This window comes from Copadichromis virginalis, linkage group LG14 (assembly GCF_057382275.1).
Source record: "Copadichromis virginalis isolate Kocher_CV1m ecotype Utaka linkage group LG14, C_Virginalis_male_GT1.1, whole genome shotgun sequence".
In the NCBI taxonomy this organism is placed as follows: domain Eukaryota; kingdom Metazoa; phylum Chordata; class Actinopteri; order Cichliformes; family Cichlidae; genus Copadichromis; species Copadichromis virginalis.
Genome location: NC_140631.1, coordinates 9,097,468 through 9,119,572, shown reverse-complemented (window position 1 = coordinate 9,119,572; position 22,105 = coordinate 9,097,468). Strand labels below are relative to the sequence as shown.

Sequence of the window (22,105 nt, the reverse complement as noted above, 5' to 3'; positions counted from 1 at the left end):
GTAGGCATGTGAATTAGAAGTTTATGTTCTGTATTTATAATTAGCACAATAGCGATAAATTAATTTTATTAAATGGTAAATGGATTGGTACTACTCTGTTCAACTGAGCACTCAAGGCACTTTGTACTGTAATTCTTGCTTTGTACGTCAATTCTCATTTACTCAGTCACACACACGATCATAAAGCATCTGATGCAAGCCTCAGGGGCAACTTGCTCCAAGGATACTTGAGTGTGCAGGCTGGAGGAGTCAGGGATTGATCTATTGGCAGATGACCAGCTTTACCACATGATCCACAGCCATCCCAATTATATATTATTAAATATTATACCAACGCACCCAGCAACAGGTGGAATTGGAAGGTCTGGATATAACAGTTTACATATTGCAATGGAAATGAATTGGCTTTTTTAGTCTTACCGCACAAAGAGATTTAGACTGAAAGCCATACCCAGTGCTTTGCACACTTCAACTACCCACGGCCAACTTAGAATCACCACTTGCATGCTTGTTTTGAACTGTGGGAGGAAACTGGACTACCCAGAGGAAACCCACGGTAACAGTCACAGAAAGGTTGCAATCCATACAGAACCTTACACCACCACTGCACCACCGTACCAAGTCTGTTAACCAGGGAGCCTTCTGATGCCACGCCCCTGCACTCAAAAAAGTCAACTAAGGCAGTTGTTTGATTAATTCAATAGACATTTGTCTATTTAACATGAACATATTGAGTTTAGGTTTTTAAATCATTATCAGTTGTTGGTTTAACATAAAATAACAAAAAGTTTAATGAACTAGATTTGCATTCTTCAGTTCAATTAAATGTAATTATTTTAAATCAACAACTCTAAAACCGATGCCTAGTGCGCATGCTCAAACTTCCCAGAAGTGAAAAGGCACCGATGCCTAGTGCGCATGCTCAAACTTCCCAGAAGTGAAAAGGCGGGAACGCGGAGAAAGTTATGTGTTCAGTGAACTGCCATTTCCCCCTGCGGAATCTTCCACAATACAGGTAAGTAATAAATAACTCAAAATATCTTAGTCAAACGAAGTTGTTCTGTCCGTTAATTGTTTAACAATGTTTTTAATTCCAAATGTGTAAGTTGTCATTAGACAGCGGGAGTGGAGCAAATGCAGTGAAAATCTGGTATTAGACGGTGCCAATCGGTACCGTCTAATACCTGATTTCTAATCCGCTCTGGGTATATTTATACTATTATTAGCATTTCCACTTCATTGTTTTTCTTTCTTTTTTTTTTTTTTTTACCTGTTTTTGCAGTTAGTCTTATAGTGTTTTTAGCGGTTATTGATATGTTTAATTCAATATTTAACACGTTTGTAATTCAAAGTAAATGAAGTTAGCTAAAGCTAGTATGGTTGTCTCATTGAACTTTTACCTAGCTCTGTTAGCATTCACTTTGGTTTTAAATGACGGTTATTGCAAGACATGGTCTTTGTTCACTTTTTTTATTATTATTTGCATTTTTTCTTTCTTTCTTTCTCCTTTTATTTTAAGCATTCGGCCTCTCACAGTAATGCAAGTTAAACTAGCATGCGCGAGTTGCTAAATATTAGCTGTGTCCAAATTCAGGGGCTGCATCCTTCGAATTGACTTGATCGCTAGTGCATGGGAAAAAGAGCATAAACACGAGGTCAGAGGAAAAGGCAATGGCGGATAGTTATGAAAATTGCCTGTCGGACCTTTACCGCAACTACCAGAATCTTTATTGCATAGTGTGAAACACTGCTATTACATTTGGCAACAGATTGGATATTTATCTGTGAATTTTATATTGCAAGAGGTATTTATATGTATTTGTATTTTTTTTTATACATTTGCAACAAAGTAAAAAAAAATCCACTGGAATTTTTATAAAATAATTGTCTGTTTTCTTTACCATAGTAACACCACAAAGAAAGCTGACCCCTTTTTCTGATTGTTTGTGCCTCCTCTTTAATACATGGTAAGCCTTTTACCATCATATATTTATTATGATAGTTTTATGATTTAATCAAAGTGGAAAAAAAGGTGCCAATAAAACCATCCTTAAAACTGCTTTTCTTTTTTTCTTTCAGTGACTTGTATGTGGCAGTGCAAGCGTTGTTCCATCAGGGAGAGTAGTAGGTACAAATTATTGAAACGCTGTACAGGGCTCGCAAAATTTTTCCAGTCGGGCTACCAAAATCTATCTCTGCCCTGCCCGTCCGGCTTTTGTAGGAAGGAAAAATATATGTCAATGCTTTTGCATTCTTTCGGAAATGTAGCTGGGTAATTATATCATTGGCATCGGTGAGCCACTGTCAATATGTGACATATTGAAATCGCGTTTGAATTTGCGCTTGTTTTTTGCTTTCACTTTGCAATCGTGCGAACTGTGTATAGAGAGCGACAGGACTGATCTGTGAGTGAGGATAATTTGCGCACCAATTCCTCTGACATCGTCTTATCAATCGTTAGCTTACTATGCAAGCATGACAAGTGAAATCTCCCGCAGCTTAAACATGTGAGAGGTTGATCGCGCAGAGAATCGCTGAGCTTATGTGAGTGCGTGTGTAAAAGCAGGAAGATATATATTTCAGTTCTGCTGAGCCAAATAAGACAGGTCAGGGTGAAGAAGTGACAGCCAAAGAAAAGCTTACCACAAAACGGAGAAGTTATGACAAATCAGACTATAAGGCAAAAAGAAAGTGCAGCTTTATGGTTTCATGGACAAAAGGATTTCTGTGGCTGCAATATGACGAGCTAAATAACCAGGGCTGCACATAAGTGGTCCGCAGGTGCGCATTCGCTGTCAAAATAAAAAAACACGCACAAGAGAAGAAGTTGCAACGCGTGCTTGCGTACATAAGATTTTCAGGAGGAGGACAGACATTTGTTTAGAACTCTTAAAGATGTCAAGAAGCTCCTTTAAGCAATTACTTTGGTGTTCCTCCACCTCCAAAGAAATGTCAGAAGGAGTCCGAACCACAAAAGAAGCGCGTATTCTCAGAAAAGTGGTTGAAGGAGGTGAGCTGGCTTCAAACAAATGATGAACGCACAGATGTGGTGCAGAATGTGCCGTGAAAATCCCACTCTAGCGGACAAAAACAGTGCTTTTTATATGGATGCAAACGCGCGTTGCAACTTCTTATCTGGTGCGCGTCTTTTATTTTGACAGCGAATGCGCACATGCGGACCACTTATGTGCACCCGTGTAAATAACATAATGTTCTGCCGGGTGTGTTGTTGGTTTTCCCTCGATTCCTGAGTCGACAAGCGCCTTTGTTACTGGGACCAGTAATTTTAAGAAAGGCCCCCATTAGAAATGGATTATTGCTCAGTCTGCAATATCTTTCCCAGAACAAACACCAATTGCAAATAATATACTAAAAATAAACCTGAAAAATCTGTTTAGAACAGCATACTATGTTGCAAAGAGTGAACTACCACTGGTGCAATTTAGCAGTCTTTGCAAACTTCAAAAAGCAAATGGCCCAGATCTTGGTTCCACTTGCCTCTTACTTGTGACTTTAGTGGAAATTTCAAATTCAGGATCTGACACAGACTGATTCATGTTCTACACAGACAGCACTGATGTCTGCATGGTCTTCTAAAAGCAGCTTTAGTCAGCTTAGATGTGAAGTGAGTGAAATATACAGTTGAGTTTTTAATCAATGTATTTGTTCTCTATTGCAGATTGACAAGGAGTTTCTGCGAATCACCACAAAGCCTCTGCTATCTACTTTCTTTGCCGAGCTTGACCAATACGCGCCACGCTTAATGGAAATCTTTCTGACCAAAGGAGGGACACGTGGAAAGAAAATAAGAGGTCTCATGCTTGCCATCTCCAAGGTTTGTATTAGGATTGAGTAGACTTTGTCATAGGCAGCAAAAATAACTTTTATTTGGAGATGAAGTTGTCAATTTTGTTTCAGCTTAACAAATGGTACATGCCAGGTTCTAACCTAAAGAATAATTATGCAAGTTAACTGATTACCATAGCTTTAAGAAAAACAGCCTGGTTTTGGCTCATATTATCTCCTCCTCCTCTCCAGCATGACAACATCCATACCAGACGAGCATGCATCTTGAAGTCTTTGTGCATCTACCTAAACGAAGACTATGAGAAGTTAATAAAGGAGTACTTGGTGAGTCACTGTGACAGCATGTTGACCGTAACATTCTCATACAAATTGTGACGTTGCCTCAAATGCAAATCGTTAAAATTAAAATTTTGAGATTAGCAACAAGACACCTGGTATTGGGGAAAGGATGTCTTGAATACCAAACAGTATTAAGCGTTGCAATAAAGAATTTCTGGGATTTGGTATTGGAAGGAAAGAAATTTATGCCTACTTAAACTTGATACACAAACATACAATGCATTTAACATGCATCAAGACAATATTGCTTTTGAATCTGTACTTGGATTAAAACAAGTCCTGTTGTTTTTTCATTGCTATGGTCATCAGTATTTGTAAATAGAAATGTCTATGAACTTTGAGCTGTTTAGTACTAACACTTCTATACCTGTTTTATTTTAGCAGCTGAGTTAGCCTTTTCTCGAGTCCTGTCCCCCTAAGTTACTCTTGCTACGTCCGACAAACAAATGGTTTCCTCTGCGCACCAATGGGTACCCGAATGTGCAAGCAGACATGCTTCATAATGTTCGGTACAGTTACCTGGGAATGGGGCCATACACACTGTTTAATCCATTCACGTTGTTTTTGACTTTGTGAATGGAAAGAACACAACTCCTCCAGACACAATCTCTCGGCGTATCGGTGGGCACACCGCTTCTCCATCTTGCTTGAGGTTAATGTTTGTCAGACACAGTAACGGTTGCTATAATGTGTAATTGGACAATGGCCCTTTCGGGGGAGGGGCCGGTGAGAGGTCAATTATGCCACCTCTTTTGACATGAGAGGTGTATTTTATAATTTATGTATTGGAGTAATTACTAACAACTACTTTAGTGGTGTGTAATTTTCTGTTTATTACTTTAACTACAGTACTTGGATTTTATGAACAGCATAGAAACAGTTGTTTAAACAATCTCTTAAATTTTACTTTGTTGTCTTATATTTTTTCATGTAGGATACGGACAGCGAGGCAAAAAGCTGCATGGAGCAAACTGTGATGGGGGTGTACGTCATCCAGAAGGAGGGTGCTGAACCTGAAGATGACCCAGAGGACGTTGGTGTCCTGATTGAGGGTGTGGAGGCTAACACTGATTTGGGTAACATTGCACAAGCATGTGCTCTGTTGTTTGGACTCGTATACTGTTTGAACCTGAGCTACCCACCAGAACTTAAATGCACCTTTGAAGTCCTCCAGAAGATACTTTTAAATCTTGATGGACAAAAGCTGTCTTCAAAGGCACAGTTTCTGAAAAACAAGCTTATGGGGTGAGGGCACTTGAAAATGACTGATAGGTCTTGAATGGTTCATTGGTGCAATGGTGATTTCCAATATATAATGGTAATATTTGAGTTGTTTATATTTTTTTCTTTCATTTAAAATTTTTTTTTTTAAGTTTTTGGATTCTCTCTGTTGGGCAATTCACCTTTTATACAGCACTGCAGATGATTTTTATTTGTCCTTATATAGATGGCTCAAAATGGATCAGAAGTACTGACAGAAGTACTATGTTGTGTTTATGTGTCAAGGTCCTGTAAAGTTTAAGACCACTGCCACCTGTTAAGTTCACTGTATTATTGTTTCCATTTTGCTTGCTAGCATGTTTTAAAACACAGCAAAACTATATTGCTAGCTGTGGAGGACTGCAACCAAAATTAAAAAAATAAATACAGAAATGTAAAAATTGGTCAAACTAATAATTATTTCAATGAGATACACCAAACAAATATAGATTTTCATCACCTATGGATTGTTTTGTTGTTGTACTGCCCCCAAATTATTTCTAATTATTTTATTTTTCCAAATTCACACAATAGTAATTCTATTTTGTCACATGTTTTAACTTGCCAAGTGGGAGATGTATTTTTTATCTTTTAGTTTAATTTTTTTAAAATGCAGTCGATATATTGAGCAAATTTTGCATCTGTTTTTAGTTGTGGAAGCTTTGGTTCCAACATATTACCTATGTAAATAAGTATTCTAACGTTTTACCTTTTGAAGTGGCATAATGCTTGCAGGTGTACAAAAATGGTAAGCTTTTATATTGTCCACTAAATCCAGTTAATAAAGATAATGTTATCATAATCTGATTGTGACTTTTTTTGTAAAGTAGTGGGTTTCTAAATGTGTAACAAATGTAAACAAATCTAATTGAAATAATTTGGTTGAAATGAGTGAAATCATTGACTTGATTAACAAAGTAGTTGTTGAAACAACAAGATTTAATTCTGTTTTCCTAAACTTTTTAAATTGTGTAGAATGAATTAAAACAAATTTCACTCTACATACTTAAATAAATCACTTCAAATCAATGTAAGTATAGTATGTTGATCCAACGTAATCTGATTACATTAAACCACCAAATGCTAAATGTGTTGGTTTGACATGATCGAAAAGGGTTTATTGTACTTGGTTAAATTGTGTGCAAAAAGGGTGCCATGATTAAATTGTGTTCATCCAACAACAGATTTTTTTGAGTGTGGATGTTACCCCTGAAACAATGTTTCATGGGAATAATAGTTGCATAGCTGTCCCTGGTGAAAGATTGTTAATTCATGTTCTTATTCACTAAAAGAAACATTGTTTTCAGCACTGACACTGGGAGTAAAACATGAAAATTCCAACCAACTAGGCCTGTGTATCCCACATTACAAGTAATCTTTAGAGATTTGTTAGAGATGGAAAGCTTCTCATTATTTGGTAGATAAAGTCAACAGTGACCCAAATATCGGATTGTCTCTTTCCCCCAACATCTGTGTTTTATTTCTACCCATAAAAAGGGCCACATGCTGAAGTACCTGAGAGACCTCTTTTTCAGTATCTCCCTGAGAAACTGGCCCTAAAAGAGAATCTTTACTGACAGAGGTGTTGGATTGCACTGATTTTGTTAAGAGGAAGGCAGCAGTCCAGCTGAATAATGGCCATTACCTGAACTTTTAACTGACTTTGGTTAGCCAAGTCCAGCAGTCGGCCAAGTATTTCTGCACTCCCAGTGTCTCGGTTTCTTCTGCTCTGTTCTCCTTTTTTCTTTCAATTAGGGCTGCATCAAGAACTTTTCTTTGATTTATTTCCTGCCTTTTGGGTTTTTGTTTTTTTTTTAAGCTTCACACCTTCTTGATTTTAGTTATGCTGATTTACCACTTTGACTGAAATATGCCAACAATGTTAGATGTAGTACACATTCACGCTCCCCTGATGGCGAATCTTAAAGTAAACCTTTTATGCCTTTCCTTGTTTTCTGACATATACGGTTAAAATGGAAGATACATAAAAGGAATCTTTTTGGGGTAAAATCTCAGGTTTCTAACTGCTCTGAAAGCTTGTTTTTGTCTTCTCTACTCATTGACGTCACATGAAGGAATATCCTAATATGGTCATCTCAGGCATATACTTCTGACTTCAAGCACAGAAGCCTGACAACTGTTTTACAACTTGCCATGAAATTTGCTACAGATATTCAGGTTCCCTTGTGGATATCTTAAAATGACTTTCAGTGAAATAGTTTGACATCTCCATGGATCCACTGGCCTAGAATTTTGTACAGGTCTCCGTTTCCCAGAAAAGAATCTACTGTCAATTCCCACGACATAGATAAACCTGACTTTCTCTTGACATGCACAAAATATTCCCAGTGTTTAAATGCATGCTTTACACATGCAAAATCAAAAAGGAAAAAAAGAATTCTGAGCTTCAGGGAAAATTTATCAACCCAAGTCTTCTGACTAATCGTCTTTCGTGTTCCCCCTTTAAGCTTGCCAATAATCTCCAAAGGAGGCATACTTTCCCCCTTTGAGGCCGATAACCATCTCCCACTGCAGACTTCAGGCTTTAATGTACGCTTGCCTTGCGCTGGTGATGGCTCAAGGAACGTGTAAAATGCCACTTGGCTCAACGTTCACACAAGCTGTTTCTGAAACTGTACCCACCACCACTCTCAACCCCTCGGCCCTTATCAAAGACTGAGGACAATCAGTGGTTTATCGCTGCTGGAAATGAGTGCAGGAAGCAGATGTGGTTCTGATTAAACACACATACACACACACATTAATAGACATACTGTATGCCAAGTGAGCAGCCCCTGCTGCTGCCTCTTGGCCCGAGAGGAGTTGTCCAGAGTCATGATATCTGCTGAGCGTGTGCTGAAGAGCGAACAAACTTCCAACAGACGGGCCACAGCTACGAATCTGCCTGATGTGCTACCTTGGCCCGTTCCTTTAGTTACATAAGCCATCAATTACACCCAATCATGTAACACGGTGCTCCATGTGTGATAGCTAGGTTATCAGCTCTCCTTTACGGGCATAATAGCTCCAACAACAGATGAAGGGAACGCCACGTACGTGCACGCATAAATGAGAGGCACAACGATCATCATGTACTTTCTACTTTAATAAGAATGCACTTTGGCACCCCATTATTTTTCTTCACTTTAGGCTATTATTTTACAAACTAGATATAAAAGGACATAAATAAATGACATAAGTTACATGTACCTAGAGTTCATTGACCAAAACAAAAACAAAGCAAAAGAAAAAAAACTGAAAAAATCATGACCATGCCCCCCCCCCCGGCCCAAAAAAAACAAGTACAAAAAAAGATTGAGAGAATGTTAGATCTACATGGCTAGATCATATGGCATCGGAAGGCATACAATGACAAACATTAACTCTTGCTTTTTGTTGTTGATTTTTTTTGTTGGTTTTTTTCTTTTTAAATCATCTGACATTTAAGTAAAGGAAAAAAGTATTTTACAGTACATTCTAGTTTCATTCTCTTTCCCAGCATGTCTTGCATATTTCCAAACAGGTCCTTTTGTCCACAGATAACCCCAACATCCGAAAACACACTGCTAAAAAAAAAAAAAGAAAAAAAAAGGAAACAGTAGAGCTGTATTAAGGATGGAGGTGTTTCTTTCATATTACATGAAGCATCACTTACGAGTTCAAAACATTCACATAAGTATAGTTTAAAGAGATAAATGAGCAAAATATCCATCGTTAAACCTGTAACTGTATGTTGTGGTCTGAATATTAAAAAAAAAAAAAAAGCAACAACAAAATTAAAAAACAAAATTAAAAAACAAAAAAAAGCATAAACAGTTCTCCCTCCTTAGACACCATATTCCTCACGCCACTTGCTTCTTTAAAGGTGTGTCATTTAGAATCTGTTCTCCCCTCCCACCCCACATCCACGTGGAGAAGACGGCGCCAACGTTTCCTCCTCGACTTGTCACGGGCTCGCAGTAGTCTGAGGTCCAGATTGATGCGATTGTACGCACGGGGAGACCGTTAGTCACGTGCAGCTCTGTAGTCTCCATGTGTCCATTCACAAGCCGTCGTCGCTGCCGGAGCAGGAATGGGTCGGATTCCATGAAAGTTGTTTTAACAAATGCTGTTGCTGAGTAAAGTTTGCACAACATGACCGACACACCTTACAATGTTTTTCCTTTTTTTTTCTTTTTAGACGACACAAAAAAGCAAAAAAAAAAAAAGAAAAGAAAGAAAAAAGTCTTTTTTGTGTTTTTTTTTAATATCAAAAACTATACAACTCTGTTATCTCCTCCTCCTGCACAGTGGCATGAAAACAGACACATTTACTGATAGTACTTCAAAGACGTTGCCACTCACAGAGACGCACACACCCACGTGCACACTCGTCATCGCATTCGCTCAAATAAAACTCTTGTTACTTTACATGCAAACAGAATGAAACAATAATTAAAAAAAGCAAAAAACAACACACAAAATAAAACCAAACTTTCAGGAAAAAAATAATCATCATCATCATCATCAGCTGGAGAGGGGCTCCTCCGTTATTTTACATTCTTCCTTTGTTCTCTTTTTGATGCTGTTAAATTCATTCAGAGTAATTCCAGCGCGGGGCCGGATTGATGGACGGCGACGAGTTTGTCAAGTTGACGTGTTTTGAGGGACAGCGGACGTCTCAGACGCTCGAGGGGGTATACATTTGTCATCTCTGTGTCGGTGAGGAGTGGAAGGGTAGCCAGGAGGAGGAAGACAAAGAAGGAATAGCGGGGAAGAAATCCAGTTGTGGTGAGGGAGCGAGCGAGGATGGGATCCTGTTTGTGATGGACGGCAGCAGCTGGGAAGAAAAGAGGAAAAAAAAAAGAGGAGGAGGAATGAGAGGCTGCATCAGTCACGGTGGTTTAGAACATAAACAATTTCTGCTTGGCATCCAGTTCTGACCAACAACCCTGCTCGCCGGCTCCAGCTCCATGGAACATTCGACTCATCTGCTAAACAAAAACCGAGCGCCAAAGCCAGAGCGTCCAGAGTCTGCGAACTGCCGGCCTGAGGGGGCGAAATATGGATTTCCAGGCAAGAAGTGTACTAACTTCTGCGTGCCACATGTTGCTCTGTGCGCACAATATATGAAACATGCCCTCGACTTATTGGCGCACGTCAAAAACTCAACGATTTAATTCCTTTGTAAAGTTGTCAACATTTCACAGGCAAGAAGTGATTGATCGTTTACAATTAACCACACGTTCAAGAAGATCTTTAATAAATGATAGACACTGATATAATAAGAAACACTAATAATTAGAAACAACTGCCTGTGTAACAAAACATGTATATAGTCACACATATACAGTAACAAAACCAGAAACACTCTTCTGGTGTGTTGCTAAGACAAAACAAGCAATGCGACTACACCGGCTTGAGCTTTGGCTAATCCTGCATAGACAAAAATTAATTAATTAAAACGCAGCGAGAAGTAACCAAACGTTCCAACACTCGACTTTTAATAACAGAGTTTTTGAGAGAATGCTGGTGAGGGTTCTGCTGCTCACTTGTTTGCAAGGAGTCACCACAGCAGATAAATCAAATGTTTACACCAGATTCCCTTCCTGACTCAACCCTCCCAGGGATCCGTGTCTCCTCACAATCTCAAACCGAGGATCTTTTGCATGTTACAACTGATCGATTTGCCTCAAGTATGAAAACACTCCTAATTGAGCCAATCTGACAACTGAAACATTCTCTTTAAAGATATTTATTACATGTCTCTTTATTGGAATTATTGTAGGGTCTTTGCCTCAATACAAAGTGTCTTGAGGTGATACATAAATAGAACTGAATTGAGTTGAATGTATACTTAAATGCCACTGAGAAGTTTAGGATTTCCATAATACTGCACACAGTGTTAGATAGTTTGGCTTTTTTCAGAAAGTAGGGACTTTTTACTCCACTCGCCTACATGTAAACATTCATTTTCTAGATCTGGTTCATCTTACTTTCCACTGTGTTAACAACCTTCCATCACAGAACCAGACGGGGGTTTGCATCTGGGGGTTTAACTGGCACTGTACTCACGTAAAATATGAACAATTACTTTTGGTATCTAGTTTCTCTCTTGTCAATGAGGACAGTCAGCTGTTTCACATCCATACTGCTTTACCAGTATCAAAGTGGTAGCTGTGTCCAATAAATCAGTGTTGAATAAATGAAACTAAGCCTTGAACTGTGTAAGCTTAACCTTCACTTTATTACCTTGTGGGCAAGTGCTAATTTATGCACATAAATTATGATGCTCAAATTATTTAAAAAAAAAAAAGTCAAATAAATCTGGCCACGGGTTAACCAACAAGAGAGCAGTACGTAGCATCTGATATGCCAAAATTAATTAAGACCCTGCGTTAGGACCCTCTGGTACCGTGACAACGTGCTGGTGTGTTGGCTCAGAAGAAAGTTAACACCCCAGAGCGCCTCTCTTCGTTCTTGGAAAGTGCCTTGGAGCTCTGCTGGGCTCTGTCAGGCTCAATGGGAGTCAGCCGCTGATAAATTTTTCTCATTAATATGCCAGAGGCATCAGGCCCGCAGACTGATCACAGACCAGTGGCTATTGATCCGCTCTTGCTGCCTGAGGTGGAGCAACCTGCTTGTTAATTAACACGGCTTCTAGAGCTGAGGGGCCAGTGATAGGGGGATCTAATGACTCTCACAGGCACTCTGTGGTTATATTAGAAGCACACTTCGATAATAAAGGGAGCTTTAATCCAATGTCTGTATTTTCTTTTCTTTAATAGAGTTGTTTCTTTGCTAAGTTTTGGTAACAAAATGAAAACAAAAGACTGTCAACTCTCACCTTGATCCTCCATCGTTTTCTTTTTCTTTCTTTGAATATTTCCTGACGCTGATGACTCTTTCTGCATCCCTGTTGCCCCCCGTGTCCGATAACGTCTTGGCAAATTTCTTCATCTCACATTCCGCTTATAAAACCAACTCATGTGGTCCAAACGGGCGTCCGTCAAAAGTGGTGTGGAAGAGTTGGTTGGTCCTGCAGTAGTGATGGGGATGGGACTTCGATCCACGTGGGGAGATGGATGGGAGAATCCGAACTGCGTGTTTATCGAAGGTGTAGCAGGGTGGGATTTTATTTTTTTTTTTTGACTGTGTTTTTTTTGTTTTTGTTTTTGTTTTTTTGGGAAGACAGGGGAGTGGAAAGGCTCCTCTGGAAGATCAAAGACATTCTCAGAAATGTCCTGAGGGCAACATAATACAGCGATCTGGGAGAAAAAAAACAGGCCAGAACAGAGCAAAAAACAAAAAAACGCAACACAAATAGCTCCTTAAAATAAGCCCTCCCTGCACAGCCATCTTGACCCCTCCCCCCCCCCCCCCCCGAAGAATCCAACCCCCAGCCTGTCAGAGAATCACTGTTTATATCTGACGGCTAGGATTGTCCATTTTTTCTGGAAGATATCAAACAGTTCCAGCTGAGAGAGAGAACAATGGTGGCCGGGGCAGCCTCTGAGTCCCACAGAAACAATTCATGTACAATAAACACAGAAAATCAAAAAAAAAAAAAATGCTCTGTGGATTATTCCAGAGAGAAAGTTCCAGAAATAACACTCTCTGCAAAAGGAGGAAGAAAAGGTACGATCCCCCTCCCCCGCTTTTCATTCCAGACCATTAAAGGCACTCCAGATTGGCCTCTCGGAAGCACTTTTCCAGCCGTCCCCTCCATCTATCCATAAATGCTGCAGATAGAAGTGTCCCATTCTCCAAAAACAACTAAAAGGGCAAGGTAAAGGTATGATTTTTGAAAAAAAGGTGCCATTTGCAACACTTTTTCCCTTCTTCATCAATGTCTTCTTTTCTTTTAGATCCAATTTAAAGTGCATGGATGAGGTAAACTATTTCTTCATAGTTGATTTGTCTCTTTTTTTAATATTTAATCTTTTTTTGTTATTTGTTTTTTTTTCATAAGAAACAAAGTCGTTTTGCTTCCTTTTTTCTTTGTTTTAATCTTCTCAGACGGGAACCATTCTGCCTTGCATCTGTTGCATTTGGGATAGCATTCCCTGGACACTGGTCAGGATCTTGTTCTGGTGCGCTGCGGAGGAGATGCCTATGCGTGCCATGTCCCTGAAAAGGATTGGGAGAAGAGGCCTTTTAGGACCGAGGACAACAATAACATGCACACGGAGGTCTGATCCACATGATGAATTTTACAGCCTACCAGTGGAAACTGGTCTGACAGTTTAACTGCTGTATAAGGAATTTCACTTGCCAACACGGCAACTCTAATCGTGTAATCTTAGCAGAAGAAAAATGTGGATATAATAAAGAAGTGACAAATTTAACTCATGTTTTCCTTTCTAAATGTGTCACAGAATACCTTAATAAGGGGATAACAGAAACTGTGTGCTAAAAATGAAGCAGAGACACCGGGGGAACCGCTTAACTTGACTAAAAACTTAAGCAGAGGGAAACAGCCAAAAACATGCTCCAATTACTTGAGCTAACTAGCATAGCTTAGCTTATCCTTAACATCTGAAGCAAAGTTAAGTCGCTAGCAGTGTGCTCAAATTATTTGAGGTGACTGGATTAGATTCATTTAGTTTATTTTAGTTCATATATAACTGAAGCAGAGGTAACATAGTAGCTTAATTCCTTGAATTATTTTTGAAAACTAGCTTAGCTTATTTTAGTGTAAATTCTAAAAGCACAGTTTGCCAGGATTATTTCAGGAAATTAGCTTATTTTTGCCTGACGTAAAACCGAGTGTTTGCGTATGAACACAACATGTTTCTAAGCTGTTACATTTGGAAACAGCAGGTTGGCTGTTTTCATGTCTTATGCTAAGCTTAGCTTTATATTTATGAAGGTGTTTTAATCTGTCTCTCTTTGAAAAGGTTTAATGAGAAAATGTGATTTCACCGTTTTGTCATAAAATAATAGATAAACACAGTTGTTGCTAATCATGTCTCCTAAGATCTCTAGTAATGTCTAAATAGGATCCCAGTGACACCACTTGCCCCAGCCAGTTGGCAACTGTGTTCCCAAACAGCTTTGTAATGCTGCCCTAAAACCTCTTCACAGTTGTTTTGGTTGTGAGGATATTCCTGCAGGCACGGGTAGTTTGCGTGGAAATCACTGACTTGCCTGCAAACTCTCACCAACTACTTGCAAACTGGATGGCAAACTGAAAGGGGAGACCATTCATCTTAAAAGTAGATGTTTCATCTTTTGAAACAACTTTCACTTACTCTGTTTCCGGTTTGTGCCACACTTTTGCAGGTTTTTCTTCTGCTCTGTGGTAGATAAGTGGGTGTTTGCAAACAAGTCACCGTCTGCCATGGAAACTAAGAGCGACCTGTCGACCCACTAGTAACCAAAACAATCACAAGGAGGTGGTGCAGCACCCTCTTTGTAAACTGTTTGTAATGGTTTGTGTGAGCTATTACAAACTCAATAATAGCGTAACAAGTTAAAGAAAAATCATAAAATTGCCTACTTTTACAAAAACTTTCCTATTTCACTGTGATGCTTGGCATTTCCTTTAGTTTTCTGTTTCATTCTCCTCATCCTTCAAAATCACTTGCAGCATGGTAAAAGTATGATTGTGGGCAAAGTGCTTACTCTTGCGTCATGTGGACCACGGCCTCTGGAGTTGTGTAGCCGGCGGCCGTGAAGTTATCGCAGTATCTCTCCATGCCGATGGCCTGCAGCCAGTCCTCCACTGTGCCCACAGCCGCGGACACCTCGGGACTCCCTGGCTCAAGCAGGGTGGTAGTGGGCCTGTAATAGGTGGAGAAAAGTGACGAGGTTATTTCACGAAATCAAACTCCTCGTTGTGTTTAAAGCTACTGCACTGTATGCAGCTGTTTGCATGTAGATGATGAAAGCCAGTTGTTCAAGTGCTTTTTACTTGAAGCATAATCATCTCCATCTTTGATTACCTCCGATTCACCTCAACTGCAGCAACGGCCACATTGCGGGAATTATTCCATAATTCTTAACTATGCTTCTGTGCTGTAGTGTCAAAAATGTGTGACAATTACAAGCTGTAAAAAGCACCGAGCTACACTTCTCCCTAGCTTGTCCTCCCTGATTGAAACACCAAATGTGTCAGCTTAGCAATTTTGTATTTTTTTTGTGTCTGTATTTTGCAGGCTGCACCCAAAAACTGAGCCAAGTCAAACACAGCTCCTCCTCTGGTGTCACCGATACAGTTAGTTAATCCTTATTTCACGGAAAACACACAACCTGGGCACACTTCGGTGAATTTTACAGTGTGCTTGGAGTCCCTCTTCACATTCAGATATTCATCAGCATATTTGTCCTCCCTCTTTTTTCCCTGCCTTTCTCCCTTTCTGTGGCAGCAGCTGTGAAACATTTACACGAGGCCGGTGAGTCTGAGTCACACTTGTCCCGCTTGGGTAAGTCTTGCGCTCTCGGCCTCTTTATCGTTCTCTCCTTTTTAAAAAGGATGTCGAGTAGAGCTGTGAGAACTGGATGTCAGGCTCTTTATTAAGTCGTCACTTCTAAGTAGGTGGAAAAGATTATGCGCAGGGATACCTTCCCACACACACACATACTCTTCTTTCCTTTTTGTAACCGTAGAGCTGCAGTTATAGGATTCAGCTCTGCTAATTACTCTACACAGACTCCACGCTTGCTCTCGCTGTATCCTATTAGGAGTGCGCATCTGTGTGCGATCGCGCAACCCGCTCGTGTGCGCTCGCACACTCGTTAAACTCAAACAGACTCCCGTCGGCCTGCGTCGAGTCTGTAAACACACAAAGGTCATCCTTAACACGTTTGGCTGCTCAAGAGTAATGGTGTTGGAGACGTAGGGTCGTGTTTGTTTTTAACTCGGTGTAACGTTGTAATTCCTCCCCCTGTTAGAGCGCCTAGATTCCTGTGTGTAAAGCACCATTAAAGCTAGTTTGCAGAGAAAGCCATTATGGAGGTTGTTTGCGTTGTAACGAGCCACACGGTGCTGGCAGATAATGTTTAATGGTGAATGTAAATAGCGGTGACAGAGTGGGACGCTGTGTGTGTGCGCGTGTCAGTACGTTGGTGTGGCTTCTCAAATATTATGTGTTATGGAAATTTTGATGCTCTCATACAGAACTGTATGTAGACGAGAAGCAGATGATGAAGAGTATAAAATACAGATGCATTAATTATGAATGTCAACGTGATATCGAGGTTGACAGGTGAACGCACGTGTTACAGCAGGCAGTCACCTCACTCTCAGACTCTGCTCTCACACAGAGCATCTTAACTTGTCTCAGGCCCACTCTCAACATACGGCTCTCATTTTCCTGCAGCTGGCCGGTCCTCGAGAACCATCATAGAGCCCAAACAGAAAATAACCCATTGAAGTATCCAAACAGTATTTGTATTACTTTTATACAATTTGCTGTACTTTGCAAATGTGGCAGTGAATGTGTGACTAGCACATTTCCAGGCTGTTTAATTAAACTAAATGGGAAATTCCTGTAACACAATTGCCAATTTATTTTAAATTAAGTGTAATAAACCTATATAATTGTCAAATTTCCTGATAATGTTAATTAGCTCATTCAGTGGATTCCAGAGCGATCTTCCCTTAACAGCCACAAGGCAGCAAGCTGATTATTAATAATTAATTCCTATTACGCAATCAGAGCAATCTTAGAAGTCTGACAGAGAAAACTGTTTTAAGATGTTGCTTTTTATTTTATTTTCACTCTCCTGCTTTTATGCATATGGACTGATACTGTTTAAGCCCGAGACTGTGTGACCAATATTGGGACTGCTCATTGCTAAGATTAAAATATCCTCTGAAAACACACTCAACACTAACTCAACCATCACCTTATGATATTTCCTGTCATCGTTCATTTTCCAAAGCACAAACGGAACTGAAAACTCTTCCTCTTTTCAGCCCCTTGTGTCATTCTCCTTCCTCTCACCTGACGGTGGTCTCTCCCCCGGTCCTCTTCAGGGTGTTGGGGTTGCGGATCAGTTTGTCCAACATGTTGACTATTTGCCCAAACTTTGGCCGGTCGGCCCTCTCTCTCTGCCAGCAGTCTAGCATGAGTTGGTGGAGTGCCACGGGGCAGTCCATGGGCGGGGGCAGTCGATAGCCCTCATCAATGGCCTTGATCACCTGGATAGCAGATAAATGTGGCTGTAAGACTTTATGACTGAGCAGAAGTGTTATAAAAACTTCAGGCAGTTTGATTACTTTGTCATTTTTATAACTTTTTTCTTAATTACTGTACTTTACACACCTACACAATACATTATCTTTTTTTTTCCCTTTTTCATAATTAGTGGAACCACACATGTGAGCTCACTGCAATAAGGAAGAGGAACGCTCTGCTGGTGTTTCATCACAGCTGCAGGTAATTGTATAACTACGTTAAAATGATGAAGCATTCTTATAAAGTTGTTTGACATTACCCAGCCTTAATATCTCACAGTAATTCACCCTGTGCATTATTCATGACTATCTGCATATGATTACGTTGCTTCTGACTTACATCTTGGTTGCTCATGTCCCAGTATGGCCGCTCGCCGTATGACATCACCTCCCACATGACGATGCCGTAGCTCCACACGTCACTGGCCGAGGTGAACTTCCTATAAGCGATGGCCTCCGGGGCCGTCCAGCGGATGGGGATCTTTCCTCCCTGTAATTGAAAGCTGGGCTGATTAATGAAAGCCGACAAGTGAGGGTACAGACAGCCCGCTGACTCAGTCAGACAGGTGCTCGCCAACACACAAACATGCTTGCACTCACCCTGGTAGTGTATGCGGCCTCGGGGTCGTCCTCCAGGACTCGGGACATGCCGAAGTCGGACACCTTGCACACCAGGTTGCTGTTAACCAGGATGTTGCGAGCGGCCAGGTCACGGTGGACGTAGCTCATGTCTGACAGGTACTTCATGCCGGAAGCGATGCCACGCAGAATGCCGACCAGCTGGATGACAGTGAACCGACCGTCGTTCTTCTGCGGGGGAAAAAAGAGAAACGCTCATCCTTATTACTGTTAAATGTCCACACTGTGACAAAAATGTCTGCTAAGTAAATACAGGGACACTTGTGAAGGGTCACTCCTAATAGCTCATTGGGTATAGTAATAAGTAATAGTCTTAAGGTTTAACTTTATAGCGTAAAGATCCGTAAGATTAGAAAAGACCTATAAAAAGTCCACTCCATTCCACATCTCCCTTTAACTAGCACTGTGCAACTGGTTAAGATGTATAGTGGACCTGTAGTGCTGTGAACCTGAGAAACACAAAGTTTCACCTGTTTCAACCTCATTGTCAGGAGAAAAGCGAGACGATAAATGGGAAGGACAAAGTGCGAATGTTTGTGAACCGACACTTGTAAATTTGGTGGATAACATGGGATCAGCGTTGATGCACAAACACGCATGAACACGTGTGTGTGGAGACAGAAACGCATGACTTACCCTCAGGAATGCATCCAGGGATCCATTTTCCATGTACTCTGTGATAATCATCACCGGTTTACCTAGAAAGAGAGAGAGAGAGTGGGAATAAGAGTGAGAGAAGGAAAGGCAGATGATTATAGAGGTAAACGACGCACATCGCAGCTCAACGCAGCAGGAGGGGGCTCTCCAGGGAAAATGCATGTGTGTCTGTGTGTGTGAGGCCATCCATCTCTGTCCCATAGTGATTTAATTAGCTGTGTGTTACCGTTGCCCTGACGTCCCCCGTTTTTCCCTTAACATGCAAAGGCATCTCCACTGAAACAAAACACCACACACACACACACACACACACACACACCATCTTGTGTTTATGCAAATATGATCTGACTCTGGGCGTATTATCCAAAGTCTCATCACAGTCACCCACCCAGAATCCCCCTAACTCGCTATTTCTGTCACTCACTGTCCCTTTGCCCTCTTTCTCCTCTGCCAACTTTCGACGCATCTGTCACTCTCCTGCTAGCTCATCTCTGTTGCTCTCTTTTTCCCCCACTCCTCCCTCGCTCATTCCCTCTCCTCGTTTTTATCCTCCGTGAACCCTGCCAATCCTCTCTGGCCTTTTTTCACCCCATCCCTCTCTGTCTCTCTTGGGGGAGCGTCTGCGTCTTTATCCGAGCCGGGGCAGGCGGCGGGGAGGGTGGACATTCCCTGGTGGGTCTCTGTCTGTCTGTCTTTGTCTCTTAGGACGGAGGGAGGGAGGGGCATATCAGAGGAGAAGAGAGATAAAAAAGGGAAAGGAAGGGCGACCTGCTTGTTTTTGTCCCAAAACTGCAGCAAGCTGGTGCCTAACCAGCCACGGCAACAACACATGCTGAAAAGTGCTGCCACACATTCGCCTCCTAGAACAGCGTCGCTCTTTGTGCTCCATTTCGAGTGGCACAGTTAAGGTGGACTTAAAAGCTTACAGCCTTATAGAAAACTGCTGACTTAAAGCCTCCGCCTTAAGGGGAGCTTGTATGAAGCCTCTCGAGTGCTCCAGCAGAATGTCGAGAGCTGCAGAAGCCCGCTGAGAAGGTGAAGTTCCTCTGCTCTGCTGCGGGTCTCTGGCCGTGCCAAGAGGCCGTCAGTCACTGCCTTACCCGCTGCGTGATTGGCACTCCATTAATTACGGGGCACTCCGGCGATGCCCTAAAAAGAGGAAGTTCGGCGAAAGTTGTATGAGAGCAGAGGGGGCCGTCTTTGTCAGCCATCTTTGTTCCCTTTGTTGCGTGCCTCGGCCTCAGGGCCGCCGGTGATTGACAGCTCCGCAATCAAGTCTGAGGAGAGTCTGACCTGCGACCTTAAACTCTCGCCTTCCCAGCCCCGCCCTCTTCCTTCCAGTCCATTTGCATGCTAATTCCTTGTTTACTGAATACGCCCTGCCGCCTTTGGCAATGAACTCTGGGCGAGGAACCCACCAGTGGGCCGATTATCACCTGCCAACAAAACAGGGAGATGGCAGAGGGGGAAAAAAAACGCGTCAGGGGGACAATATTGGGGGAACGTTGGGCAAATGTCCTCCGGAAGCCCTGGCGTTAGCAGCAAACAAAGATCTGGGTTTTAAAAGCGGACCTTTTTAAAAAAAAAAACCAGCACGCTCTTACTTCATGTAAATCACCCATTAAGAACATCACGTCTGATTTCAAGCTTTAATGGATGCTCGATTTTTAATTACACACCAACGTGATAGAAACATTAAATATAGCCTTCAAGATGGTGGACCACAGCCAGCAAGTCTTCAGCGAGAGATTTTTGCACATTTATGTATTTTAGTCCCTATTTGGAGTTCCTCCATAATTAATAAGCCTTAATTGGCTCTGTTGGACATGCCAGCAAACTGAGGCCAGATTGAGAATTCCTTTTAACTTGATTGTAATGGAGAGTGGGGCGCAATTCAAATAATGGATTTTTAATAGATTCCACTGACACACTCAAGTGTGAAGGACTAATTTGCCCAAACCTCGTGTCAAGCTCTCAAAAGTAAGAGTGGAAGGAGGTGGAGTGGGAGTTTTCGGACGCCCTTCTTGCGTTTGGTTCGCCGTCCTTTCACTCCAGCTCTCTTGTCACCGCTGCGTCGCTCCTTCCTCCCCCCCATCTTTTTGTTTTCAGCCTCCGGTTGAGTAGCTCGAGCACCCTCTGCTTTCCCTCTCTCTGCGTCGCCCTGTCTTTCCTCTCATCCATCAGCTCCTAACTGTCCGGCATCTCTATTTGCACCTTCCCTGGCAGCAGCTCGTCTCTGGTTTCTCTTCCTTTCTCCATCTGTCCGCCTTTTTTCTCTGTCGTTCTCACGCCGCCGCTGCGAGGTCTGAGAGGTCATTCCCCGCCATGTGAGGTGTGATAGGTGATAAGCAATTCTGCCTGTGCTGCTGTTCACTTTCAGCTCCGGCTGGGCTGCATGTTTGTGTGTGGGTATATCTATACATACATATATATATATATATATATATATATACATATATATATATACACATATATATATATATATATATATATATATATATATATATATATATATATATATATATATATATGTGTGTGTGTGTGTGTGTGTGTGTGTGTGTGTGTGTGTGTGTGTGTGTGTGTTCTACAGTGAGAATGGCAGTTTTATCTAGCACAGATAGAGATGAGCAGTATCACGACACATTAAGGCACATGTAGCCGAGGCTACATGGTAACACTCAGGCACACATGCATGCAATCAAAGGTACCGGATGTTGGCATGTGCTGACAAGACACCCACACACACAGCACACACCCACACACACATACCTATAGCCGAACAAATAACATCAGGGGAAGGTGTAAAAGAGGGGGAGAAACGGAGAGAGCACTGAGGGCAGGAGGAGGGAGATTTGGCCAGTGTTTTGTGGCCATGCAGCAGCAGATAGAGAAGGGATAGGGTATCACTCCCTAACCCCAAACACATTTACAGCTGACACCATGATTAATGAGTCTGGTGCCGTGCTACAGGGCCTGTTCCTGGGCCCATTAGACTCCCACACCCACCCCTCTCCCAACTGCCCAGCTACCTCTACAACCACCTCCCCCTCCACGGCAATGCTGGACCCCTTCCATCTGGACAGAAACCCACCTGGGGATAAGCCAGGATGGGACGTGCGGACGATGCTCAAAAATACGCATTTATCTGAGAATATTGTGAAATCTTTGTAAAATGTCCGCACAGAAGCATTAAGATATACACTAGTGCGCAGGCGTGTGAGTAAAAACAGGCTTGTCCCT

At 41.6% G+C, this 22,105-nt stretch overlaps 2 protein-coding genes across 6 annotated transcripts in view; one reads left to right on the top strand and one right to left on the bottom strand.

The window, feature by feature from the left end:
- The first annotated feature begins 933 nt into the window (after window positions 1-933).
- LOC146693380 (uncharacterized) lies at window positions 934-6,208 on the top strand. Of its 4 annotated transcripts, none has more exons than XM_085479224.1 (6): window positions 953-1,015; window positions 1,907-1,967; window positions 2,080-2,124; window positions 3,680-3,835; window positions 4,039-4,131; window positions 5,081-6,208. In XM_085479224.1, the coding sequence occupies exons 4-6, from the start codon at window positions 3,764-3,766 to the stop codon at window positions 5,393-5,395; spliced, it is 480 nt and encodes a 159-aa protein (XP_085335350.1). In that variant the 5' UTR covers window positions 953-1,015; window positions 1,907-1,967; window positions 2,080-2,124; window positions 3,680-3,763; the 3' UTR covers window positions 5,396-6,208. The 4 variants fall into 4 exon arrangements, with proteins under 4 accessions (XP_085335352.1, XP_085335350.1, XP_085335348.1 ...); XM_085479222.1 differs by having other exon boundaries at window positions 2,080-2,128; XM_085479223.1 differs by lacking the exon at window positions 953-1,015 and adding an exon at window positions 1,365-1,805 and having other exon boundaries at window positions 2,080-2,128.
- A 2,286-nt stretch (window positions 6,209-8,494) lies between these two features.
- The window catches only part of epha4l (eph receptor A4, like), a 62,714-nt gene continuing 49,103 nt past the window's right edge, over window positions 8,495-22,105 (bottom strand). For both annotated transcript variants that reach the window (XM_085479221.1, XM_085479220.1), the window contains exons 12-18: window positions 18,845-18,906; window positions 18,170-18,379; window positions 17,910-18,059; window positions 17,337-17,533; window positions 15,013-15,171; window positions 12,233-13,515; window positions 8,495-10,225 (exon numbers count right to left, since the gene is read on the bottom strand). In XM_085479221.1, coding sequence (XP_085335347.1) covers window positions 13,401-13,515; window positions 15,013-15,171; window positions 17,337-17,533; window positions 17,910-18,059; window positions 18,170-18,379; window positions 18,845-18,906 — 893 coding nt within the window. In that variant the 3' untranslated portion in view covers window positions 8,495-10,225; window positions 12,233-13,400. The remainder of the gene's footprint in view (window positions 10,226-12,232; window positions 13,516-15,012; window positions 15,172-17,336; window positions 17,534-17,909; window positions 18,060-18,169; window positions 18,380-18,844; window positions 18,907-22,105) is intronic.